The 27425-nt window shown below is 33.4% G+C and overlaps 2 protein-coding genes across 3 annotated transcripts; one reads left to right on the top strand and one right to left on the bottom strand.

Annotated features, from left to right (window-relative positions):
- The first annotated feature begins 1944 nt into the window (after positions 1 to 1944).
- Positions 1945 to 7453, top strand: LOC135744663 (E3 ubiquitin-protein ligase TRIM39). The gene is made up of 6 exons (XM_065262945.2): positions 1945 to 2405; positions 3152 to 3247; positions 3580 to 3810; positions 3910 to 3932; positions 4028 to 4146; positions 6321 to 7453. Exons 1-6 carry the CDS (start codon positions 2016 to 2018, stop codon positions 6854 to 6856), a joined length of 1395 nt encoding a protein of 464 aa, XP_065119017.2. The 5' UTR covers positions 1945 to 2015; the 3' UTR covers positions 6857 to 7453.
- A 3172-nt stretch (positions 7454 to 10625) lies between these two features.
- Positions 10626 to 26999, bottom strand: dpysl4 (dihydropyrimidinase like 4). Of its 2 annotated transcripts, none has more exons than XM_073815044.1 (14): positions 26241 to 26999; positions 22591 to 22679; positions 21806 to 21990; positions 21378 to 21542; positions 21107 to 21168; positions 17901 to 17981; positions 17699 to 17767; positions 17361 to 17481; positions 17108 to 17264; positions 15572 to 15713; positions 15325 to 15495; positions 15051 to 15230; positions 13958 to 14129; positions 10626 to 12169 (listed from the first exon to the last, which is right to left on the bottom strand). In XM_073815044.1, exons 1-14 carry the CDS (start codon positions 26583 to 26585, stop codon positions 12078 to 12080), a joined length of 2031 nt encoding a protein of 676 aa, XP_073671145.1. In that variant the 5' UTR covers positions 26586 to 26999; the 3' UTR covers positions 10626 to 12077. The 2 variants fall into 2 exon arrangements, with proteins under 2 accessions (XP_073671145.1, XP_073671147.1); XM_073815046.1 differs by lacking the exon at positions 26241 to 26999 and adding an exon at positions 25050 to 25363.
- Between the last annotated feature and the right edge of the window lie 426 nt (positions 27000 to 27425).

The following is a 27425-nucleotide window of genomic DNA, read 5'->3' as shown; positions in this document are numbered from 1 at the left end:
CACGTGCGCGTGCGATAGTTTAACGTGAGCATGCGAAAATCTGCACATGAAGGTTTCGGGTGAACACATGAAACTAAACTTTAGGTGACCCAATGTCACCTTAGGGGCTCGGTATACACTAACCATTGCGAAAGAAAAGTTTGTGTTATCATTCATTTTCTCTAAAAAATGACCAAGAAATCATAAATTCTGCCATGCAGGGTATCTAAACTTATGAGTACAACTGTATCTGATCGAAACGGCTTCTGTAATAAGAAAAAAGACGGGACTTGAATTCATCCATTAAGAAATATTTGGATTGTAGGAAGTTGGGTCATGTTACTATTTGCTTATTGCTGCGATTGCCATTCCTTGTGACCGGAAGTAAAGAGAGATTAAAGATTATGGGGGCACGTGATTTAAAAAAAAACTGAGCTCACCGATAAGTCATTTGTAATAAAAAAAATCTATATTCCAAAAAATGTCAGTTTTTAAATTCAATTTTATTGTGATTTTAATTATTCTAAAATGCGGAAAAAAATATAATGAATAGTAATTCAAAAACATTTAAAAAGTAACATCTTTGCTACAGTGAGGTACATATGATGTTCCTGTCAGTGGGGTAAATGTTTGGTTTCTGGAAAGAGTAATTCAGTTTTGACTCATGTGGGTGAACGATCACTTTACACATTCCAGAGAAACACAACACTCTTACACATTAACACTCTCTCACAAACACATTCATCAGTGACTCAGCAAGGCTGTTGACCAACAGTCTGTATAAACAAACTATGTCTTCAAAATAATGTTTGTGTTTAATATTAGTTAGGTTCTGGATAATGCAGCATTTGTGTAGACAAAATACAGCAAAAGACGTGACAGTAAAAAATCACTTACAACCTAACTAATGGACAAACCCAGCCATTGGGTTAAGTTAACCCTTAACTAAATGTTTATGAGTGAACCAACAATGAGTTAAAACAACCCAGCATAATGTTAGTTTATTTCCAAACGAGTTGGATTTTTTTTCACCCAACGCTTGGGTTGAACTAAACCAAGAACATTGTTGATGCATCTTGAGAGTATCATGGTCATATTTTGTCATATTTACACTTTTTGGTTAATTTAATTGCTTATTTTCAAACACATTTTTTACTCATTCCCCGCCAGCCATTTTTTGAAAAGTTGCCCACCAGCATTTTTTTGTGATTTTCACAAAATGCCTTCCAGGTAAACAATTTCTATGAAAATATATAAACATACAAACATATGAAATTAAAGAGCAGACCCTTCAAACAAACAAAACAGGAAAAAATTTCTCATCCTATCAATATTTTTTCTCTGCTTATACACTCTTAAAAATGTTTTTTTTTTAAATACATAATTTTTTAGCAAAAAGCTAAAATAATTGCATTTTTGTGAAGTAATTTTGTTAAAGATCAAAACATACACAAAGTTTAAAATAAGTAAATAACGGCTTTAGTTTTTTTTCATCTAGTGGATAATTGCGGTATTGTAGATTAAAATAAAAATTCATCAGGAACACCTTTTTATGCAAATACAAAATCATCAATGGCTAGGAAACAGTTAAATGATCCAGAATACATTTTCAAAGTAAAAAAAACCCAAAACATGTATTATATTATTCCAAGTACTTGATATTCTAAGCTCTTATTGGCTGCTTTTCTTAAACATTTGATCCAAGGTTGTGTTTCAAAAACATTTACCAAACATTTTTATTACTTAACTTGCTAAAATTTTATTAATAACAATTACATTTTTGTCTACAAAACTAATTTCAGATATTTTAGCGTAGACCAAATCAAAAGGTTGGTAATGTACAGAGAAACATTTCACTCAAGTGACTCTACAGTAAATGTTTGAACGGTGGTGTAAATAGACACTCTCTTATAAATAGACACCAGCTATTCAAACGGGGGATTTCCTTTAATATCCTGAGCACAGCAGTGATTGTGTAACGACCAGAGAGCTTCAGACAGGACTGAGAGAGGAAGGACACTCAAAAGACCAACATCATGTCAGATGAACAATCCTCTGTATGCCCCGGGTGCCAGGGTGAAGGGTCTCTCCTACTACCCTGCGGGCACAGTCTGTGCCAGGCTTGCCTGAGGCTGTGCCAGCGTGAGCTCGGGCCCGACCACCAGGGCTGCACGGAGTGCTATGGGCGTGAGCTGATGGACGGCGTGTTGAAGGGCCTACTAAGCTCGCTCTTTGAAGGGCAACCTCGTCGGGTGGGAGTGGAGGGGCGCGATGGACAGGAGGATGGGAAACTGTGTAGACAGCACGGAGAGAAGCTGACACGGTACTGTGTGGAGGATGAAGAGCTGATCTGTGATCTGTGTCAAGAAGACGAACATGACGATCATGAGTGTAACTTTGTACAAGAGGCAACGGCAGAGTTTAAGGTGAGAAGTAAATGTTGGCTGTGTTTGATTTGCACTCTTATTAAAAATAAAGGTGTTACAGGATGCCATAAAAGAACAAATTTTGGCTGTGGGGTTCCATAAAGAACCTTTAACATTTTGTGTCACTAAAGGTTATTTACACTATAAAAAGAAAAGTATGGTTCTTTTAGGTACCTTAGGGGAACTTAAAATGGTTCTTCTATGGCATTCGCTGTGGAAAATTTTGTAGCACCTTTATTTTTAAGAGTGCATTGGAATAAAAATGCTTTACCAGGTGAAAAAAGTACAAAAAATACACTTTAATCTTGATTTAGGGTTAGGATGAAAACAGCACTCATATGGTGAAACGAAAAAAAAAAAGTACATCCAAACCCCAAATCTAGCCCCAGTGACAATGATTTAAAACAGGTAAAAAAACAATGAGGAAACAATAAATAAAATGACACTAAAAAAAGTCGTGCCACAGACACGAAAAGACATTTGTGAGATGGTCACGAAAAATAAATTCTAGCTCAAGGCATGAAAAAAGCTGAATTTTGTGCCATGGACACAAATAAATGAATCAAATTTTGCGTGACTATAACACGACTTTTCGTGAGATCAGCCTGAGTGAAATAGTTGCATACATAAAACTTTTAAGTTGAATAAACGTTTTTCATTGGTTTGAGTACAGTTGACTTATTTTAAATGAGTGCATTATACTGTTCGGGTTTATGGTGTGACGTGACCTGATTTCTTTCTCACAGGGGAAGCTCCGAGAAGCTCTGAGACCCCTGCATGAGAAACTGGAGACATTAAACACAACTAAACAAACCTGCCAGGAAACATCAGAACACATCAGGGTAAAATCTCCTCTTATAAACCTCAATAGTGAATGAATCAATGTAAGCCTAGATTTACATTGTAATCAGTCTGTTTTTGTAAGTTTTAACAGATGTAGGATTCGGTTCAGATGGTAAACATTTGCAAGTAATTAGATATCGAATATAATCTGATATATATTTGGCCATGGGGTTCAACATGTTACTCTGGTCAATAAGCAACCACCCAAAATAACTTCTATTATATTTTACTTCCTAAAAATATGAGATGTCATTGTTTGCTTTAAGTCACCATAAAGTGAAATTATTTTGATGTCAGTTCAAATTTCAAAGTTTATTTTCCCTGTGGTTAGAGACAGGCACAGCACACGGCCCATCTCATTAAAGAGAACTTTGAGAAACTCCATCAGTTCCTGCACGATGAGGAGAACTCAATGCTGAGAGCTCTCACTGAGGAAGAGGAGCAGAAGACCCACAGGATGAAGGAGAAGATGGAGAGATTAACAGATGAGATTAAGACATTAAAAGAGGTCATTGGTTCAACAGAAGAGGCCATGGATGAAGATGAGCTGCTGTTTATAAGGGTGTGGAAATAAATTAAAATATTATAGATTACAGTCTTCACTATTTTCTAGTTTATAATCATCAAATGTACTTAAAATGATCCGATCATTCTGTTACAGAACTACAAGAAGACATCAGAACGGTAAAAAAAATGCTTTGACTTAACCACTATTATCATCAATACAGTAGTTTATTGAATGAAGTCTTGTTATTTTGATGACACTTCTCTCGCCACAGGTTGAAATGTAGTATACAGGATCCAGTGGAAATCTCAGAGGCTTTGATCGATGTGGCCAAACACATTGGATGCCTTAAATTCAAAGTTTGGGAGAATATGCAGTCCATTGTCACATACAGTAAGAACAAACATGTGTGCTTAGATAGACATCACTGAGTCGTGCTTTAGTCTTTATATTATTATCACTGAAATATCAAATGCCAGTTTAATGTGAGCAGATTTATAATGCAAGTGGATTAGGTTGGGGTAAGTGAGTTAAAATAACTAAACCACTAGCACCGTGTTAAATAATTTGTTCATGTACTTTATCCCAAATGTTTTCAACAATGTTTAAATCTACAGAATTCATGATTTTAAAAGCGTGCTGCCATAAAAACCATTGGTGTGTTTAAGCTTGTTCAACTTAATACGGTGGCTCTAGAACCCACGAAAGAGATCATACGAAAGAGTCTGTGTTCACAATACTCTCACAGTACTGTGATGTCATTCGCCTGTCGATTCTTGCAGTGTGACATCAAGGTATCGCGAGAGCACAGCTTTGTACACAGTACCGCATACCGGAAAAAATTCTTAGGTCATTTGCTCATCATGATTGAAGAATTCTTATATATTTGTACTGAAAACAAGACAAAAATACTATCTAAGAATTCTTAAATCGTGATGCATTTTCTTGATGAGCAAAATTAGCTTAAAAAAATAAGTCACGTTTTTAGACAAAGAAAATATTACATTTAAGCAAATCTGTGCTTACAACAAGCAAAAAAATAAAAAATAAAATAAAATAAAACTGCCAATGGGGTAAGAGATTTTTTCTTGTTTACTTTTCTTAAACAAGAAAAAATTCTTACCCCATTGCCATTTTTTTTTTTTTTTTTTTTTTTTTTGCTTAAAAAAAGATGTATTTTCTTAATGAGCAAAATGACCTAGGAAAATAAGTCTACACCTCAAAAAAATGATTTTCAAGAAAAAAAAATCTTAGTATTTTTGTCTTGTTTTCAGTAAAAATATCTAAAAAATTCTTAAATCAAGATGCTTTTTTGATGAGTTTTTAGGCCAAAAATATCAAATTTAAGCGATTTTGTGCATAAATCAAGCAAAAAAAATAAATAAATCTGCCAATGGGGTAAGCAAAAAATCTTAAACATTCTTCTTAAACACTAAATTCAAGAAAAATTCAAGAAAAATTAGCTTACCCCATTGGCAGATTTTGTTTTGCTTGTTTTATGCAAAAAATCACTTGATATTTTTGGTCTAAAAACAAGACTTATTTTCTTGGGTCGTTTTGCTCATCAAGAAAACTTATCTTTATTTAAGAATTTTTAGATAATTGTACTGAAAAAAAGAAAAAAATACTAAAAAAACGTTTTCTTGAAAATAATTTTTTTGCAGTGTAGTTTTTACCCAAAAAAAAAAAAAAACTAAGTACATTAATGCTTAAAACAAGCAAAAAAAAAAACAACTTGTTTCCCTAGGTCATTTTGCTCATCAAGAAAATACATCATTTTTTGAAGTGTAGGTCATTTTGCTAAATTTAAGTGAATTTGTGGTTAAAACAAGCAAAAAAATCTGCCAATGGAATAAGAAAAGTGTTTATAAAAAAGTAAACTTATTTCAAGAAATTTTTTCTTATTCCATTGCCAGATTATTTTTGCTTGTTTTAAGCACTAATTTACTGAAAGTTTATATTTTTTGCCTAAAAACTAGACTTGTTTCCCAGGTCATTAAGTAAGAAAATAATTTCTTTTGCAAAAATGATTTTCAAGAAAAAAATCTTAGTTTTCAGTAAAAATATCTAAAAATTCTTAAATTAAGATGCTTTTTCTTGATGAGCAAAACAACCCAAGAAAATAAGTCTAGTTTTTAGACCCAAAATATCAAATTTAAGTGATTTTGTAAATAAAACAAGAAAACAAATCTGCCAATGGGGTAAGCTATTTTTTCTTGAATTTTTCTTGAATTTGGTGTTTAAGAAAATTTTTCAAGATTTTTTACCTTACCACATTGGCAGATTTTTTGCTAGACTTATTTTCTTGGGTCGTTTTCTCATCAAGAAAAAGCATCTGGATTTAAGAATTTAACAAGATAAAAATACTAAGAACATTTTTCTTGAAAATCATTTTTTGCAGTGTAGCTGTGGCCGTTGATAGTTGTTTAGCGACCTCTAATGAAATTACTTGATTATCACCCAAAGAGAAATCTTACTGAACTGCGAATTTTGTGTACCGTTGTAAGCTACTCTTCACTCATCCAAACTCTGTGTAAAATCTTCCTTAAAACCTCTTTTTTTTGCAGCTCCCGTGATTCTGGATCCAAACACGGCAGACGTCTGTATATCTCTATCTGATGACCTCACCACCATCCTCTACTCTGAAGAAGACCAACAGGTCCCTGACAACCTTGAGCGCTTCTGTTTCTATGAATGTGTTCTGGGCTCTGAGGGTTTCAGTTCCGGTCGCCACAGCTGGGATGTTGAGATTGGAGAGTGCAGCGAATGGGCCCTGGGTGTGGTAGCAGAAAACATACAGCGTAAGGAATGGTTTCCCCCGAGCCCTGAACGCGGCATGTGGACCATCTGCTTCTATGGTGATGAGTATCGTGTGCGGACGGCAACCAACGATCCTCTAAAGTTAAAGAAGAAACCTCAGAAGATACGAGTTCAGCTGGACTGGGAAGGTGGCAGAGTAATGTTCTCGGATGCCAGCGACAACACCCTGCTTTACAAATACAAACACAAGTTCACAGACAAACTGTTTCCTTATTTCTCCAACACGTGTAAAAGGTATCCACTGCATATCTTAGGAGAGAAGGTGTCTGTTTACACCGAGTAAATCAGAGTTAACGTTAACCTCAAAGACTTAACCAAGATGGTAAACACAAATTATGATGTTTTCACGACTGTAGGGCAAATGTTAAAAATTTAATGGAGCATTATAGCTGCATACAGGAGTAAAATCTTGGGCAGGTAGCTGTAAAGTCATAGGTATACCGATAATCCGAGTTTGGGTGAGAGGCCATGGGGGCACTGCCCCCCCCCAGACCAAAGCAATTATTACTTAAGGCTAAAATAGTTCAAATTCATTTAAACCATATTTAATTTCAAACTATTGCAGTACCCTTGGTTGCCTGTAGGTGCCCCATAAGCACAAACACGAAACTGCATATGGGTTCAATCCTCTCAATGTTTGAGCTTATAGTGCATAGATTTAAGACGGGAATTGTTTTATTAGGTTTTGACTGACATTTTTTTAGGAATTTTGACATTTTGTTTAAGTGATTACAATAATTTCACAAACCATTCCACCAAATCTGTAACATTTGCATGTTGTAACTTGTCAAAATTGAAGTTAATTTTTTTATCTTTTTTGTCAAAATTGAAGTTCATTTTTTAAATCTTTTTTGTCAAAATTGAATTTCATTTTTATTTAATTTTTTTGTCAAAATTGAAGTACATTTTTTTTACATTTTTTGTCAAAAATGAAGTTCATTTTTTAAATCTTTTTTGTCAAAATTGAAGTTCATTTTTATAAAATATTTTGTCAAAATTGAAGTTCATTTTTTAAATCTTTTTTGTCAAAATTGAAGTTCATTTTTATTAAATTTTTTGTCAAAATTGAAGTTCATTTTTTAAATCCTTTTTGTCAATATTGAAGTTCATTTTTAAATCTTTTTTATCAAAATTGAAGTTCATTTTTTAAATCTTTTTTGTCAAAATTGAAGTTCATTTTTTAAATGTTTTTTGTCAACAATGAAGTTCATTTTTATTTCTTTTTTTTTTTGTCAAAATTGAAGTTCATTTTTTAATCTTTTTGTCAAAATTGAGGTAAATTTTTTAATCTTTTTGTCCAATTTGAAGTTCATTTTTATTTATTTATTTATTATCAAAATTGAAGTTCATTTTTTAATCTTTTTTGTCAAAATTGAAGTTCCTTTTTTGTCAAAATTAAAGTTAATTTTTTAAATCTTTTTTTGTCAAAACTGAAGTTAATTTTTTAATCTTTTTTGTCAAAATTTAAGTAAATATTTTAATCTTTTTTTGTCAAAATTGAAGTTAATTTTTTAATCTTTTTTGTCAAAATTGAAGTTCATTTTTAAAATCTTTTTTGTCAAAATTGAAGTTCATTTTTATTAATTTTTTTGTCAAAATTGAAGATCATTTTTTAAATCTTTTTTGTCAAAATTGAAGTTCATTTTTTAAATCTTTTTTGTCAAAATTGAAGTTCATTTTTTAATCTTTTTGTCAAAATTGAGGTTAATTTTTTAATCTTTTTGTCCAATTTGAAGTTCATTTTTATTTATTTATTTATTATCAAAATTGAAGTTCATTTTTTAATCTTTTTTGTCAAAATTGAAGTTCCTTTTTTGTCAAAATTAAAGTTCATTTTTTAAATCTTTTTTTTGTCAAAACTGAAGTTAATTTTTTAATCTTTTTTGTCAAAATTTAAGTAAATATTTTAATCTTTTTTTGTCAAAATTGAAGTTAATTTTTTAATCTTTTTTGTCAAAATTGAAGTTCATTTTTTAAATCTTTTTTGTCAAAATTGAAGTTCATTTTTATTAAATTTTTTGTCAAAATTGAAGTTCATTTTTTAAATCTTTTTTGTCAAAATTGAAGTTAATTTTTTAAATCTTTTTTGTCAAAATTGAAGTTCATTTTTAAAATCTTTTTTGTCAACATTGAAGTTCATTTTTATTTCTTTTTTTTTGTCAAAATTGAAGTAAATTTTTTAATCTTTTTTGTCAAAATTGAAGTAAATTTTTTAAATCTTTTTTAATCAAAATTGAAGTTCATTTTTTTAATCTTTTTTTGTCAAAATTGAAGTTCATTTTTTAATCTTTTTGTCAAAATTGAAGTTAATTTTTTAATCTTTTTGTCCAATTTGAAGTTCATTTTTATTTATTTATTTTTTATCAAAATTGAAGTTCATTTTTTAATCTTTTTTGTCAAAATTGAAGTTCCTTTTTTGTCAAAATTAAAGTTCATTTTTTAAATCTTTTTTTGTCAAAACTGAAGTTAATTTTTTAATCTTTTTTGTCAAAATTTAAGTAAATATTTTAATCTTTTTTTGTCAAAATTGAAGTTAATTTTTTAATCTTTTTTGTCAAAATTAAAGTTCATTTAATTGAAGTTCATTTTTTAATATTTTTTCAGCACTGAATCTAATACACACATACTATTCAAAATGGGTTTTGGTCAATCTCACATAACTAGTTTTTTTACTCTTTCCCCGCCAAAATGTTATTTACTAATAAGAAAAAACATATTTAAGAGTTTACCTGAAAGGCATTTTGTGAAAATCACAAAAAAATGCTGGCGGGCAAAAAAAGTCTGACAGGGAATGAGTTGCGACCATGATGTTTAGAGGGGGGACGTGTTGAGTGAAATCTTGAGGACACGACTAAAATGTGCATTTCATCTAGAATATTAGGATTTTTTTATGATATAAATGTTTACAGAAAAGATGGGCCATGGAGCAACACAAAAATGCAAAAAAAGAAATAACATAAAAAATGAGGATATCTAAAGGATTTTATGCTTTATATTTAAAGGTAAAATACAGCGATAGAAAGTGGAGAAAGATAACAAATGCTGTTTTTTCAGTGTTCTAGGTACATTTACTTAAAGGGATACTTCACCGATTTAGCATTCAGCTTTGTATCTGTAGAAACCCGGCAGTATTACTGAATGACCATGTTTCCCTCCATCATTTCCCCCTGAGAGGAGAGATATCTGCATTTTGGTTCTGCAAAAAAGTCCTCCGATGATGCAAAAATCGTCATATTACATCATCGGAGGACTTTTTTGCAGAACCAAAATGCAGATATCTCTCCTCTCAGGGGGAAATGAGGGAGGGAAACATGGTCATTCAGTAATACTGCCGGGTTTCTACAGATACAAAGCTGAATGCTAAATCGGTGAAGTATCCCTTTAATGTTTAAAATTATAAAGTTTATATTTGCTGTTAGATTAATGTGCAGGATACTTTAAATTTTAGTTTTCTTTGTGTCCTGGGGACACAAATGTTACCGATTCTGTGGAATGGCTCTCACAATATAAAGTGAGATCTTTAATATTTATAGCTTATGTAATCGTTGTGCTAAGGATGGTGAAGAGAGCTCTCAATAAAATGCTGACGTAATCTCCACCTGTTCAAATTCATCAGTCCCATTGGATGACAAAATTCTGGAGAAAGAGGATACTTGAGGATACAACCTTTTCCTACAATCAAATATGAATGATATATGTACATAGGCGAATAAATTACTATCTGCAACATTTTACTTAAGCATATCTTGTGTAAAGAAAGCCTTGCTGCATGTATTGAATGTAATGAAACTTGAAATGACTTCCCTATATGATGCAATGCATAGTGTCAGTATTGGAGAATTTTTAAATAAAATAAACTTAATATACTTGAGAGTACAATGTCTATAAAATGATTTGTAAAATCATTAGTTTTCTAGATGTTTGTGAATTGGATATATTAAAAGAAACGCAAATGTTACATGGAGATGATTTTGTAGGGAATAGGGAAGTACTATTAAAAAATATGTTGAAAATTATCATTTAAAATAAAGACTCTGAAGCGAAGACAAAAATCTTTTAACTAGTTATATTTTTATTGAGGACATGCAAATCGTGCACAAAAAAGAAAAGTTGATATTTACATAAAATGAACACAAGTAGGTACAAAAGACAATCCACAGATCCAGTTTGCTTTAGTTGACTTTCTTCGACAGGCCTTGACATATCTCACGAAAATTACATCTAACATGTAGGATTCCAGCAAACACTGGTTAAGACTACAAAAAGGCTATCTGTAATGAAATGCATTACAGAAATATAAACACCTAAAAAAATGAAAAAGTTTTGCCTGGTTTCAAAAATTGACGTCTGCACAGTAATACACTGGCATGTGTACAGATCGAGAGCACCAAATGTTTTTATTAGAAACATATAAAAATCATCAAATGCATTGCTGATTGCTATATCTGTGTGATGATGATTATTAGCACAATGAGCAAAATCATAAATGCTGTTATAAGCGTTCATCTACAATACAGTTTTTGATCTATTTGTAGAGATACATAGACAGAGCTATCAATAACGGTTTCTTTTTAATACCCTAGGACGAGGACCATCGTTAGGTAGTTCTTGATTTTCCTTTAAAGCACATTGACAGATCACACAGATCCTTATAAGTGACGCGTGTCATTTCTGCACCACTGGAGACAGCACAAGTATATCGGTTGAGCCTTTTGACGTATCAAGTCAATGTTATTTTTCGGAGGGCAAATGGGGATCTGCATTTTTCTGGGTAGCACAATAACTTGTTTCAAAGCTTGACATACATGAGTTTTGATAATTTCTTGACAGTAATTCACCAACTACAGCAGATGACTCTGAGCCGTATCTGCAACGAATCTGTGCCAAAGTCAGCAGTTCCAGAGTTCCGTCCTCTGCTTTCAACCATAATCCACAGACATCGGTTAAGAAATGTAAATGTTATTGTGTCATTTATCCAGATAAACTGCAGCTCCCCTTTCAATACAGCATGTGTTTATAGGGGAGTTTGCCCTTCCCAATATGGCCGACTATTTTTGCGCCATAGTGGTCAACGTTATTCTATCCGGTCCAATAAAAGTGCAGATGCTGTTAGTGGCACAAAAATGAATCCTTTCACCTAAACGTTTATTCTGATGCTACTGGAAGATGAAAACACGGGTTCAAAGGTAGTGCATGAGATGCATTCAGTTCACAAACACTAACAGTCACTAACCGTCTTTACGCCATCGATGCTACGCTAAAGCAGAGAGAAGTCTGAGTGAATCTGATCAAAGGAGCATGCATGCTACATTATGAGTGAGTCTGATCAGATAACAGAGGCAGATTCATTACACAGAGATTATGATTTCATGGAAAGCTATAATTGCTGCATAGCCAGAGGTCATGATGAGTGTATGAACTTATTGAGATAAATATTTGCATGATACAGGTGATATAAAATCGGAAGGCGGGGAATCTGAACTTCTGCTTGGCGCACACACGACTCAGGAGAGGGATGTGATATTTGAACGGCCTCCAGGGGGAGCTACGATCCTCTGTGCCGTACGCCTGGGAATGTGATCGTCTGACTGAGTGCCTTGGACAAATGAGAAGAAAGACAGAGGTGAAGCTTAGTGTAGGTGAAGCTTACTATAATGATAGTTAGTATTTTATCCGTATGTTCATTCCCTGGGAATCAAACCCACAACCTTTTGCTAACACAATGCTCTACACGGCAAAAAAAAAAAAAAAAATTCAAGAAAAAAAATCTTAGTATTTTTTTCTTGTTTTCAGTAAAAAAAATCTAACAATTCTTAAATTAAGATGCTTTTTAAGTGATTTTGTGCATAAAACAAGCAAAAAAATAAAAATAAATTCTGCCAATGGGGTAAGGCTTGAACATTTTTCTTTAAACACTAAATTCAAGAAAAATTAAAAATTTTGGTCTAAAATCTAGACTTATTTTCTTATTGTCGTTTGGTCATCAAGAAAAAGCATCTTAATTTAAGAATTTTCTGATATTTTTACTGAAAACAAGACAAAAATAATAAGACTTTTTTTCTTGAAAATCATTTTTTTGCAGTGTAAGATTTATTTTCTTGATGAGCAAAATGACCTAAGAAAATAAGTGTAGTTTTTAGACAAAATTATAAAAATGTAAGCTAATTTGTGCTTAAAACAAGCTAAAAAATTTAAAATCTACCAATGGGGTAAGCAAATTTTTATTAAATTAAGTTTAGTTTTTAGACAAAACAATTTACAATTTAAGTGAAATTTTGCTTAAAACAAGCTAAAATATCTGGGTGAAATTTAAAGTATTTAAGAAAAAAATGAACTTATTTCAAGATTTTTTCTCACCCCACTGGCAGATATTTTTTGCTTGTTTTATGCACAAATTCACTTCAATTGTATATATTTTTGACTTAAAACTTAATAATGACTTATTTTCTCAGTGTCTGGATACAGAAACAACATCAACAAAATGATTTTCAAGAAAAAAATTCTTAGTATTTTTACTAAAAAACTAAGATTTTTTTTTCTTGCAAATTATTTTTTGCAGTGCAGTATTTTACATTTGTTTTCTTCATAGGTTTTTTAAAATATATTTTTGAAAGTTCTTAAATTTCACAAATAAATAAACAAAATTAAACAATAAAAAATTAAAGATACAAGACTGTACCTGAATAATTTTACGAGAGAACCGCTCATCCAATGAAAAAATGTGACACGTAGAAATGACAGTATGACATTACAACATACAACATGTGATTTGTTGTAAACATGAAATATTTAACTACAGTATACAGCAATTAATTATTGCAGAGTTTTTGCATATATGAAATATGCAAAAATATAAGTAGTGCGAATATACAAGATGGCATTATTTGCAATAATTCATGCATGGGAGCCAAAAATGAAAGAAATGAAAATAAATAAACCCTGCAATGCAAAAAATTATTTAAGAAAAAAATTATTAGTAGCCTATTTTTGTCTTGTTTTCAGTAAAAATATCTAAAAGTAAAAATTCTTAAATGAAGATGCTTTTTCTTGATGAGCAAAACGACCCAAGAAAATAAGTCTAGTTTTAGACCAAAAATATCAAATTTAAGTGATTTTGTGCATAAAACAAGCAAAAAAAAAAAATCTGGCAATGGGGTAAGCAAAACAATCTTGAACATTTTTCTTAAATACAAAATTCAAGAAAAATTCAAGAAAATTAGCTTACCCCATTGGCAGATTTTTATGCTTGTTTTATGCACAAAATCACAAAAATGTGATATTTAAGTGATTTAAGTTTTTTTTTCTTGAAAATAATTTTTTGCAGTGTGTTGCCAACTTTTGCAAACCGGGGCAAAAAACAAACCAAATAAACATAAATGCCTACCAGATAGGGTGAATCCAGACTGGTGCAAGTTTCTGCCGGGTCCAAGTGGAGTCTTTCCTGGACACATGGGACCCCTAGTGGTCGGCGTGGACAATACAGATTTGCTCATACTGATGACATCATGGACCGGGCCATCATAATTTCCTCTGGGAACGCCACGAGCATCCGCCATCTGCAAAACAAATTATTTGATTAAGACAGTGAACCCTTAGAGGACAAATATTTAGTCTTTTTAAACATTTAAGTCAGTGTAAAGCATTTTTATTTTACATTTATAGTTAATGTAATATGATTGGAAATTGCATTCACATTTATATAACAGGGCTGTGCGGTTTTCTAAGCCTATACGGCAAAAAGAAATATTCTCTGGCCAATATGTTTTAAATATATGCTTGATACATTTTTTAGAAAGTAAAGCTAGTTTATTAACATTTAGTTTTAACCTTAACCATAGTTTAACATATTTTTCAAAATGTATTTCAAGGTCAACAAATACATTTCTAACTTTACAACCCATACAGCAAATATATATATTTTTCTGGCCAAATATAAAAGCTTGTATAAAATGTATAAAGTACAGTATAAGTATAAAATGTCTAAGTATGTATAAAATAAGTCAATTTAATTCTTGCAGTTGAAAATATATTTAATTTAAATCTTTTCAAACCTTAATGCTTACAAATATATTTATTTTAAAATATATTTTAAAATACATTGCAAAAATGACTTTTTTACTTAGTAATTTTGTCTTGTTTTCAGTATAAATATCTAAAAATTCTTAAATTAAGATGCTTTTTCTTGATAAGCAAAATGACCCAAGAAAATAAATCTAGTTTTAAGACAAAAACTATACAATTTAAGTGAATTTGTGCTTAAAGCAAGCAAAAATATTTGCCAATTGGGTGAGAAAAAAAATCTGTACAAAAATACTAAGAATTTTTTTTCTTGAAAATCATTTTTAGCATTGTGAAGACACATTTTTCTAAATATATTTCAATAAATGTAAAATTATATTAGAAAATATATTTTTTGTCATATAGGAGTCATCATGCACAACTATGAGCCATTAATATTGGGTTGCAATATTTCTTACCCTGCCTCGGGCTTTGATTCTCTTGTAGACGTAGTCTGGAAAAGCTTTTCTGGGGATGAAGCGCCCTGAGCCCTCGATCACATTTAGTTTTTCATCTTCTAAAACAATCCTGCCTTGACTGATGACCACGACAGGGAAGCCACGGCACTCCATTCCCTCAAAGATATTCACCTCCACTGTCTGAAGAAGCAGAATAAATATGGCAATCAAACCCATGATCTTTGCAATGCTCTACCAGGTGCACAAAGCAATATCTAAAATATTATGCTCATACCAGGTTATGAGATTTGGCAGAGATTAGTTTAGTCTCCTTGGTGTTCCAGATAACAAGATCGGCATCGGACCCAACAGCGATTCGGCCCTTGCGAGGATACACGTTGAAGATTTTTGCAGCGTTCGTGCTGGTTACCGCAACAAAGTCATTCTCATCCATTTTACCCGTCGCCTGTGAAACAAAAACCGTGTTGCTCAGTCTGTAAGTCTAAGATGAAGTTCTGTAGACTGATGTGAGAGACACATACCACAGCTTTGTCCCATATGATGCTCATACGCTCCTCTATACCATTGGTTCCCTCTGGGATAAGGGTGAAATCGTCCTTCCCAACGGCTTTCTGGGCGGTAGTGAAGGTGCAGTGGGCGCTGGCGGTAACCTGAAGATCACCACTGAAACACATCATGTTTATTTAGGTAAAATCTTTAGTCAGTATAGAGCTGGAAGATATAATGAATGCTAAAAAAATTTATATGTAAAGATTTTGCAGGTGATATATGTGACCCTGGACCACAAAACAAGTCCACACTGCAAAAAATGATTTTCAAGAAAATAAATTCTTAGTATTTTTGTATAGTTTTCAGTAAAAATATCTAAAAATTCTTAAATTAAGATGCTTTTTCTGTTTAGACCAAAAATATCAAATTTAAGTGATTTTGTGCATAAAACAAGCAAAAAAATCTGCCAATGGGGTAAGAAAAAATCTTGAACATTTTCCTTAAACACTAAATTTAAAAAAAATTCTAGAAAAAATTGCTTACCCTATTGGCAGATTTCTGTTGCTTGTTTTATGCACAAAATATCATATAAGTATAATGATAAATATAAGTTTTCTTGCGATACACAAACTTTACAGTCCTTTATTAATATTTATAAAATATATTAATAAGAAATATTAATATACATTTTTAAAAGCCTCTTTAAAAATAACATTTATAAATTTATATAAAAATTTTTTTTTATAAATCAATACAGAACTCTGTTTTAAAAGTTTGTCTGAAAAATGCTCATTTTGCAGATATGAAAATGTTTTAATAAAAGATAGAAGCAAGAAAAACATTACAGTTTAAAGGCAAAAATATATATTTTTAAACATATTTTTAAATAAATTTCAAAATATACAAAAAATAGCCAAAACATATATTTGCTGAAATATATTTTGGAATATGTTTAAATTTATTAATTAATTAAATATATTTTAAAACATTAAAAATATATTTAGCCCTCCATATATTTCAATCCAAGGAAAAATATTCAGGTCGCATTGGAAGAAAAACTTAATTTTTGTTACAAACCTGTAAACATAACCATTTAAAAAGGTTCAAATTAAATATAGTTTCAACTTCAAAAATATACTTTTTAAAATGTACTTGTGTTTAGCATATATATATTTTTTTAAATTTGCCATATGGGATATAAAAATAGAAATGTATTTGCTTGCCCTTGAAATACATTTTAAAATATATGTTGATATATGAAGCTTAAAACTAAATATATTTCCAAATTTGATAATATATTCAGTTGAGCATTACTTTCTACAAAATGTATTTAGCATATATTTAAAATATATTTTGCCCAGAGAAATGTATTGTTGTGCCATAAAGTTTCAAGCAACTTTTGAGCAAAATGCTGTTTAATTGATTATAAACATCAGGGTGAATACAAACTAATCAATGTTTTTACCAACACCACCCAGTACTAGTGAGACATACATTATCCCATAAACCGTTTAAATAAATAAATAAATAAATATTCAGTCTTAACTTGTATCATATTTGTTGCTTACCAGGCTAAGAGTGAATTGAGGTAATCTGGAGTGCTTGGGTCAGGATTAAGGGGCGGAGACATCACAAATGCAGCAGCTTTGGCCCAGTCTTTACTCCAATAGTGTGATCCGTCTGTGCCGAGGCTGGCAGCAATGGGCTCCCCGTAGATGACCATACCTGAAATTAAAATGAATCAAAGAAAAAAATATGAAATGAGTGTTTCTTCTTCCCCTTTCTTTTATTTTAGTTTCTGCTATAGTTTAACTTTCATACCCTTTTTCCTGGCCTTGGCGATGACATCAGCAGCTGATTTACTCATGACTTTGGTGATGTAAAGCGGACAGTTGGCCTGTTTAGCAATGGTGATAGCTCGATACACAGCTTCAGTCTCAATCTGGAGAAAAACATTATGATTATTAATACAGACCAGATTTACTTAAAAGGATATGGACACTTAAGCAACTCACAAACGATACTAAATCTTTTTGAATGGTAGATAAATATATTCAGTTTCCCTCAAGTTTCACACACAGATGTTGATGCAAATAAACACATTTTTAAGTGTATATTAAGTGTTACTGTATATCCTGACTCAGAACATTAATATTAACCTCCTCTGAATGACTCAATACATGTCCTTCTGGTCCAGTGATTCCCAGGTCCAAAACGTTCTTCTGTTCCTATAAAATATATAAAGTATTGTTATAGGAAAGATGATGAACAGACATTGATGCATTATTAACATAATGCCGGTGTAATGTAAATGCATTAACAGACAACACTGAGAATTTTCTTGAGCAAAATCACGGTTACCTCCTCAATGATGTCACCGTTTTCAGCATGAACTTGTGCGATGGCCCCCAGATCTCTCATAGCACCAAACATCTCATAGATCTAAATACAGTTTAAGAAAACAACAGTCACCATTCACTCATGGGCAAAGTAATAGCTTAGCTTATTAAAGGCGGGGTGTGTGATTTTTGAAAAACACTTTGGCTACCAAAACAGACTTGTAGCCAATCAGCAATAAGGGGCGTGTCTACTAACCGACATCTTTGACTGGGTTGTGTATGTGTGGGGCGGGTCTATCAAAAGAAGGTCCAGATTCTATTGGGATAGGGGCATGCTTGTTTAGGTGATTTTAAATGTCAACATTGGCTTTCAAAGATCATGCACCCCACCTATAAAGTGATGTGTTGTGGATTGTGTCAAGAAACAGATCAGTTAACTATTATGGGTTGTTGGGGACGTTTTTATTCACTATGGGTTTTTTGAGTCCTAATTTGGCCACAACTTTCTCTGTGTTTCAGCAAATGGAATGATTTTTGGTGACAAATCTTATATTGACATATATTTTGGAAAAATTATTTGAAATTTTTCAAAAACTCAACAATACACTGTGGGCAAAATTACTACCATTTGGAGACCACTAATTTAAACGGCTGTAAAAATGTATCAGATTAATATTTTTTTATATATATTTTTGCATAAATCTGTATATCAACCTCAGTACTGATCAAAACTCAAAATTCATGATTTTAACTTTTTAATTGCCAAGTTCATAAGTGATGTCCCTGTTTTGGGAAAACACACACAAAATGACAAATTTTCAATATAAAAAGTGATTGTGAACTGGATTTTTTTTTTACTTTTTTCACAGTCTTGGGCATGTCAAAGATTAGTAAAATCATTGGCTTTGATGCATTTTTAGTTTTTGTGCAGAATCAGATTTTATTTTATTTTTCTCCCTCATTTACTGTTCGTGGCTGTTTTTGCCCCATTGACTTCCATTATATGATTGCAAAGCCATGACATTATATAATCACGCATTCTTGATTGTTGGTTGTTTTTCCTTTTGCTAAAATGTGTAATTTTTACTGTTTTACCATGTGGCACAATTAACCCTTAAGTAGGCCTGTACAAAAACAGAGCTTAATTTCTGGCCTGTGCATTGAGTTATATGGAGTATAGCGGCATGGGCGGAAATCCCGGGGGGGTCGGGGGGGACAGGACCCCCCCTATCTGAGGGTTGTCCCCCCTAAAATATCATTAGAATATGTGTATTGAAAATAATTTAATGATTTATAATACTTAAAATAGTTGTGTAAGAAGTGAAACAATACAAATGCAAACGGAGCAACAACAAAAAAACGTTTTAAACATTTTGATTCCCCCTCCCTTGCCTCACAGTGGTTTGGTCCACTGCCCGCGCCCCTTTTACCTCACCACCACACATTCCGGTGGTAGAGAAGTGTACGGAGCCGACGCGTTAATCAGCTATACAACGTTTCCCATCACTTATCAGTTTATCCTCATATGTTTTAAAACTGGACTATTTTGACATCTAAACATGAACATATTTTGTTTTCTGAGAACAGAAGCAGATAAACGATCAAGAAAACATTTTTATGCATTCATGCAGAGGTGAGGCAGAGCTGAAAGTAACAAATTACATTTACTCACCTGGCTGTAACTGAGTTTTTTGTGTACTTTTACTTTGAGTAGTTTTTAAAATCTGTACTTTACTTTTACTTAAGTATGTTTAAAGTATTGTAGGTTACTTCGCTACAGGTTAAATCATATCCGTTACTGAGTAAAAATAAATAAAAAAGTAAGGTGATAAAGACGCGCCACGGTCGGATGATTGATTGATGGGCGGGGGAACGCGCAAAAAGAACCATGGAGAGGGACGAGACAGGCGCGGGCTAATGCAGACCCTCAATTCAATTCTTATGAAAGAAACCCCTGGCCTTTGACGCAAAGCGATTGTTTCATTCAGGTAGGGTTCATGCTCTTGAGTACGGAGTTTGTGAATTGCCGACCGGGTTTTAACCGCTAATTTGCACGATGCGTTTTTAATACATGCGCATTATCTTCCGAGGTCTAGCAGCTTTGCGTCAAGTCAAACAACTTAAGAAGTCCTCGAGAATGCGCAGATCATTAGACATTGCAGAGAGAGAGAGAGAGCGAGCGCGCGAGAGAGATAGATTGAAAGACATCAGGTACACAGGCCTGGGAGCTAATAAACGTGTAAAGGATGTATAGTGTATAGCCATGGCACTCATCTCATTATATGCTCATTTATGTATATAGTTTAATAACAATGTATGTTACCAGCAATACATCAATTACAACCTTCATATAATGATTGTATTTAGCTGCTGACCTCATATTATTTTTGCTTCAAAAGTGCATAACTCACCTGTAAAAATCATTAAATAATTCCATAAATGTTTCTTAGTTATAAAAAAGCTTTTTATTTTATTAACATTTGTTATTGCACTTTAATTGTAGAGATGTTTACAATTAAAAACATAGTTTGAGATGTATATATCCTTCCTTTGTGAACTATACTAGAAACCTCTCCCCGCTGTAAAAAAGTAACTCTTAAAATTAAAATGACTTTTTACTTGAGTAGATTTTTAGACCAGTAACTTTACTTTTACTTAAGTAAAATATTATTAAAGTAACTTTACTTTTACTTAAGTAAAATATTATTAAAGTAACTTTACTTTTACTTAAGTAGCATATTATTAAAGTAACTTTACTATTACTTAAGTAGAAAATTTTATTAGCCTACTCTTTTCACCTCTGCATTCATATGTATTAAAATTAAATTTGCGTCTGTTCATAGAGAGAGAGAAACGTTTTCTATCTGTACCCATTTCCTTGCAAGTACAATTTTGCCTGTATTATTGGTGTCCCCTTCAAAAATTGTTCTTGAAAAATTTTATGTTTATTGTCCCCCCCAACATTTAGATGAGATTTTCGCCCCTGTATAGCGGCAAATATGACAAAAATATGCTGTTATACTCCATATAACTTAATGTACAAACCAGAAATTAAGCTTTGTTTTTGCAAGGGTTAATCAGATAACAGGAAGAAAAGGAGAATTAAACATGAACAAACTTTGAGTTTAGCACACACAGGGCTTAATGTACCCAAAGCACAGGAAAATGTTGATGCGTCATGTAAACACTGGCTAATATGAATAAATATGTGACACTTGGCAAACATACCTGTGTATCAGAGCTCTGATATTGGTCCTTATAAGCCATGAAGATAAGGAAGGAGTTTACGCCTAAACCAAAACACAGAATTAAGATAATGTTACATCATGCTAGACCTAAATGGTTATACAAGTTTAATTTTCGTTCATTTTCAGTAGAATTACAGATGGCCAGTGTGTTAACTAACTTAATATTAAAAAGAAATAAATAAAAAGCTCAATAATCTCATAATGCAATATACCAGAAAAATGTCAGAGTCACACCTGAAATCTCACATCACCTTTATCTTTGACCAGAGTCTCCAGTTCCTCAAACAGACCATCATGCCAGCGTGTGATATCAATGTGTAGAGAGTAGTCACAGCACGACCGCTTGTCCGCCGTATCCCTCCACTGATCATACGCTGACATTAAACTAGATCCCGGTTCAGGCACGACATGGTCAACTAAATGAAGGCAAGAAATGTTCTTATGTCAAACTAATATAATAAGCACATGCAACACTAAAAACCATACACAAATATTCTTTCCTGCTAAAAACTACCCAGCGCTGTGTCCTCAATTCAACTGATGTTATGAGACTGGAGAAGCCCTGAAGCTTTAATACTGTACAGCACACACACTTTTTTCTGATGTTTCCCCTTCATAAGCTAATGACCTCAAATAACGGATTATTTCCCCCTGTATGGTGTAAGATGTAATGACATACTGATCATAGTGGTTCCTCCAGCCAGAGCGGCACGGGTGCCATGATAGAAATCATCTGCCGGGCTCATGCCCAGGTGAGAAGCCTGCAGACAGGTGTTCACATCGATACCCCCGGGGATCACAATGTGCCCGTATGCATCCACAGTCTTCACCCCCTCAGGTACGATGAGATTCTCCCCAATCTGCCTGCAATCCAGAAGAATAAAGGAAACAAACATCTCTATTTGAAATATAATAGGAAGTGAGAATAATATAACTATAAAGCAGAACAAAACAAAACCTAATTTATATATATAAGTTTGCATTAAAGGGGGCATTTCACAAGACTTTTATAGAATGTCAAATAAATGGTGTCCCCACATGTGAAGTTTTAGCTTAAAATACCATATAGATAATTTATTATGGCATTTTAAAATTGCCACTTTGTAGTTGTGAGCAAAATGTGCTATTTTTAGGTGTTTAAAATGCAAATGAGATGATCTCTGCACTAAATGGAAGTGCTGTTGTATTATCCCCTTCTGACATCACAAGGGGATCCAGATTTCATTGACCTATTTTTTCACATGCTTGCAGAGAATGGTTTACCAAAACTAAGTTACTGGGTTGATCTTTATCACATTTTCTTGGTTGATAGAAGCACTGGGGACCCAATTTATGCACTTAAACACCGTCGCTCTTCGTGCTGATTGGTTGGATTACATGACCATGCATCCCCCTGAACTTAGTTAAATAAATTTCATATAAAATACAATGCATTATAATGTTAAACAAGTAATGAACTCTTACTTAATTATCCCATCTTCAATGTAAATATCAGCATAAAACGACTGGTCGTCATTTACGATCTTTCCACCTTTAATGATGAGCTTATCACCCTGAGGACAGAAGAAAAAACAGCATATTATTGTTGACTGACATACAATATATGTAGTGCAGTATGTTGGTTATGATTTTAAAAGTATGATGTCACTAAAATGGGTTAGTCAATCTAAAAATGAAAACAAAAGATTATTATACAGGTTTATGGATCTACACAAGTGTAAGTGATGTCAGAACATTAAGTTTTGGGTAAACTATTCATTTATAAATACAGTTAAAAGTATCTATATTCATACCATGGGCCTGTTGAATGCTTTATTCTGATATATTCAACATATGGTTGTTGATTATTTTTCTATAAACTTCACACCTGACCTGTCAAATGTCTTAAAAATAGGCAACCAGAGCCATTTTTGTGGTAACCGTGGTATAAGCGGAATAATTGACTACGGCCTTTGAATTATTTGAAAATAATGCACACCTGCGGTGTAATGGTTTATCTCGTGCTATATTTATAATCATAAAGTATTAGAAGTGACGGTGTCAAAGTTCAGATTAGGGTTTCCCGGATAGGGTTTAGATTAATCCAGAACAAGGCCTTAATTATATTAGGACATTTAATAGTTTTTACAAACATACCTTACAAAAAACAATACTGGTATGAATCTTGAGACAAACCAATGGCACTGCTATATTTTAATGTATGTCAGTGCAAGATGTTTTTAAATTAAGGCAGCTCAAGCATGCATTTTAGTTTGGGGCTAGGATAGGCCATGTCGGAGAAACAGCCCCTTAAAGTTCAATGAAATCACTGCACAGTATATCTTCAAATAAAAGCTCTCTCAGATCTGGGTCAGCAGTTTCACAGTATGAGCACTGGATGCACAAAGCTTTATAATGCATGCAAATCCTACCATCTAGAATATGCAGCGTTCTTTAATGAGCTAATTAGAGATTATATCAGTCAAAGACCACAAACAAAAACACCAGGCAGAGATGAAGAATACAAAAGAAACATAAGTGGGTACTCCATTCATCCGTAACAGACTATTTTCTATTTACTGTATTATTCAAGCATGGCTGATTTTTGGTTTGCATAAATTAATATATTAAATGGGGAAAATATGGTAATGACACTATTCACTGTCCATTTTTATGCACTATTATGCCTCAGTGATGAATGCACTTTATGAGACTATGTTTAGATGTAGCAATGCCCATACGCTCACCCCTGCCATGAAACTATGGCAGGCTACTGGGTTTGTTAGGGCACTCGGGCATAAAATCACATTCACGCTGTTAAATGGCCAAATACTTTCTTGCCCTAAATCTTGCACGATGCACTGCCCCAGCGCACACAGTTGAAGTCTACATTTGTAAACTTCTGCTGAAGGGTGTTTTAGCACACTGGGTCACAGTGCCTGTATGGTGTGCAGCCTACAGAGCTTCACTTTAATGCAATGTGACACTTTCATTGGCCGTCCATCACTGGCACAGCCAAAATCATGACAAGTGTTTCTGATTCTGGGCCACAATGTTGCTTGAGGAGAGAGGAGGCAGGGATGTCTGGGATGCAGTGTGCATCACCAAACCGCACTTCATATTAGGGCATTCCCAATAAAATGGTCATTAATGCATTATACCTGTGCATTGCATAGGCTAATTTTTAAAGGTTATTTACAAAAAAAAAATCAAATGTTTTCTTTTCAAATCAATGCTGGTTGTAAACTACATTGTGCTTGAATGTGGGTCAGACTCAGTCAGAAACTCTAGAAGTCAAATTGTGCGGAAGGGAATTGGATTCAATTTGGCTGCTTAACAGCGCACTTCTCTGCGTATTCTCACTCCTGTAGTGCACATGGATGAATCACCGCTTCTTAAAAACCGGACAGGCCCCTTAGGCACCGAGACACATAGGCAGAGCCCCTGACTCATTGTCAGGGCCCTCCATGTAATGGGCAGGTCCACCAGACCGATGTCTAGGCCAGATTTTAACGTGTGGATCATTAACCTCCAATGTGCGCAAACGGACCAGCAACATTGATTCCGATCGCATGAATCAAAAATGTCATTTTGCTGTTTATATAAAAACCAGACCAATGAGGTGACCCGACATTACGGTAACGCATGAATGAAAGACACAATGGACGGGTAGGCTAAACCCGGTAATAGCCTACCAGTTAATACCACCGCCATGGCACGCATTTAAACACTCATAACCCATCAAGCCGAATTGGTCTATATAAATGTAGCCTATATTTTTACGCGTTATTTACGTGCATTAAATGCACCGGTGTAGCCCATATCGCGTTACCGGCGTTTGCAGTAAGCTACAGCTGCTTCTTACAGCTGGCTCGCACTCATGACCCAACCCAACCACCATCACCCAAAAAACATCCATGGCCTCAGGTTTTAATATTGCTTACCGTTAAACGCGGGATGTTCTTCTTGCCTTGGAAAGACATAACGCCGGATTGAAAAGAGGTTTTATTTCCGTGATGGGAAAACACGCGAGAGATGCGCGGATTGGTGCTCGCGCAGGATAAAGGCGCAGCGCGCGGGCGTGGTGTTAGGACGAGTGTCAATAATCGGGGGTGTAATTTAGTTCACCAGTATCGGGTTCTGATAGTTAAAACAGACAAAAGCCCCGGTAACCCCCTCTCTCTCAGTCCGCTCACCATCTGCTGCTTAATATTCACACAGCATCCTAAACACACACACGAGCCTCTTAAAAATAAAGACATCCAATTGTCTGTTTGTGAATAACAATCAATAGTCAATAATTCTGTTTTTTTTAAGTGACTAAAAAGTTAAATATAAAAATTATTTTAGATATTAATATATTATTATACATCTATGTCATGTATGTATGTAATTAATAATTTTCCTGTTTTGTTTTATTTCTATATTTTTTTCTTGTCTGCACTGTTTGTTTTCAAATTTATTTTCGGTAAAACTGCTTTGCAACAATAAAAACAACAAAAATAAATTTGATGTAACTTAATCTTCTTCAGATCAGTGTATGGTTAAAAAGAAAGGCAAACATATACATTTTTTTTTTAAGAAACAGTGAAGATAAGTTATTTCTGTAATTTAAATGGGTGGAAAAATTGTTTTTTAACCTTTATGCAGTCTAACTATTATTTTCTCTTTATTAGTTGCTCTTACCCCATATATTTTAAGTCGTTCATGTTTCTAAGTAGATAAAAAGCAATGGACATTCATGAATAAATATCAGCATAATATTTTGTAGACCTATTGGTTCTTACGTCAAATGAAAGTAATCATAATTTCTTGTAATTATATGGATTAGTTGTAAAATGCGTCGGGACGATGTAAACAATATTTATTCCTGAAAACAGGTCAAATAAACTAAAAACTATAAACCCAGGCTTACCGTTGATAATATTCACCTTTTTATTCACTGACAAATTAATTGTTTAAAGTATTAAAATGGGTCTTTAAAGCTGATTACTAATAATTATTATTAGATATAGCCTACGTTTTTTTTGTTTTAGATAACGCATCTTATACTGTAAGACTCTGCTCACATGGTAAAGTCAACTGCCTGTCTAAAGCTGGTTGGCAATAGTTAAAATAATGTTGACACAACTTACCTCTCGTTTCCCGTTTTGCGCACGGTTGTGTCCGGTTGGATATACGATGGTCTGACCCGGTGAAGCACTGGACGGGTTGGGTTGTGTTTGACTCGCGCTGGAGAAGTTGCTCAGACTCGAAGTATCGCTGAAATTGTCTTTCTGATCATCGACTCTTCCCTTATGATTTCTTCTGGAAGACCCGGGGCTGTACGACTCAAAATTAAGGGTCTTATTTTCATAAGCTCCTTCGATGTTACAGAACATGCCTCCAAACTTCACCCTGGGTTTCGGGCTGTCTGTCCCAAGTTTGGAGAGCAGGGAACCGTTGTCGTCATCCTGGTGAAGAAGTCTTCTCTCAGCCATGGATTTGATCTTTAGACCTCACAGAACAGAAAATGCAGATTTAAGGAAATCTGAATATGTCTGTTATCTCAGGAGCAACCGCATTCCTCGTGGGCATCAATGCTTCTGTCATCAGGATCCTGCACGCGCTGGTTTAGGAGCTGTCCAGAGAGGCGGGGTGCTGAAATCCCCCACTCACTGGATAAGGAGACACAAGCACTCTCCCGTGAGAATAAAGGGCACGTCGATTATTTCGCAAACAAACCAATCAGGGTAAATCAATAGAAAGTTCTTCTGATGCATCTGTTTGTAAAATCCAAAACAATGTTCAGCTACTGTAAATGCACTTCTGACAGATAGGCTAATATGCATATGAATGGTAAGTAAACTATTTTTATGAAAAACACACATGGGGTGAGCTGTAGCTTGTCTGTAATCTTACTCGAAAATCCCACAGGATGCACACATGATTGAAAATGGCACATATTGTATCATAAATTTAATATCAAATCAGAATAATCATAAACTGACATTTATATAAATGTCATATATATATATATATATATATATATATATATATATATATTAAGATATTTATCTGCTCCTATCATCCTCAATAAGACAGAATGATTTTAATACCCTATAAGCTTAAATGACTAGTAAACTGAATCTGTAAGTTCAGGAAGATGTGAACAAAATGCATGGCACACTTTGATGTTAAACAGACAGATGCTAAATGCACCAAGTACATATGTCATTTACAATGCGTCTGGTCTCATCTGTGCACGTGGAGATCTGTGAAAGTCCATCTGGAGTTTTAAGGTTGTGCCCAAAACACAAGGAACCTCCCCCATTTGCTGA

Source organism: Paramisgurnus dabryanus, chromosome 1 (genome assembly GCF_030506205.2).
Source record: "Paramisgurnus dabryanus chromosome 1, PD_genome_1.1, whole genome shotgun sequence".
NCBI lineage: Eukaryota > Metazoa > Chordata > Actinopteri > Cypriniformes > Cobitidae > Paramisgurnus > Paramisgurnus dabryanus.
The sequence above is the reverse complement of the archived record's forward strand: the minus strand, read 5'-3'. Positions and strand labels throughout refer to the sequence as shown.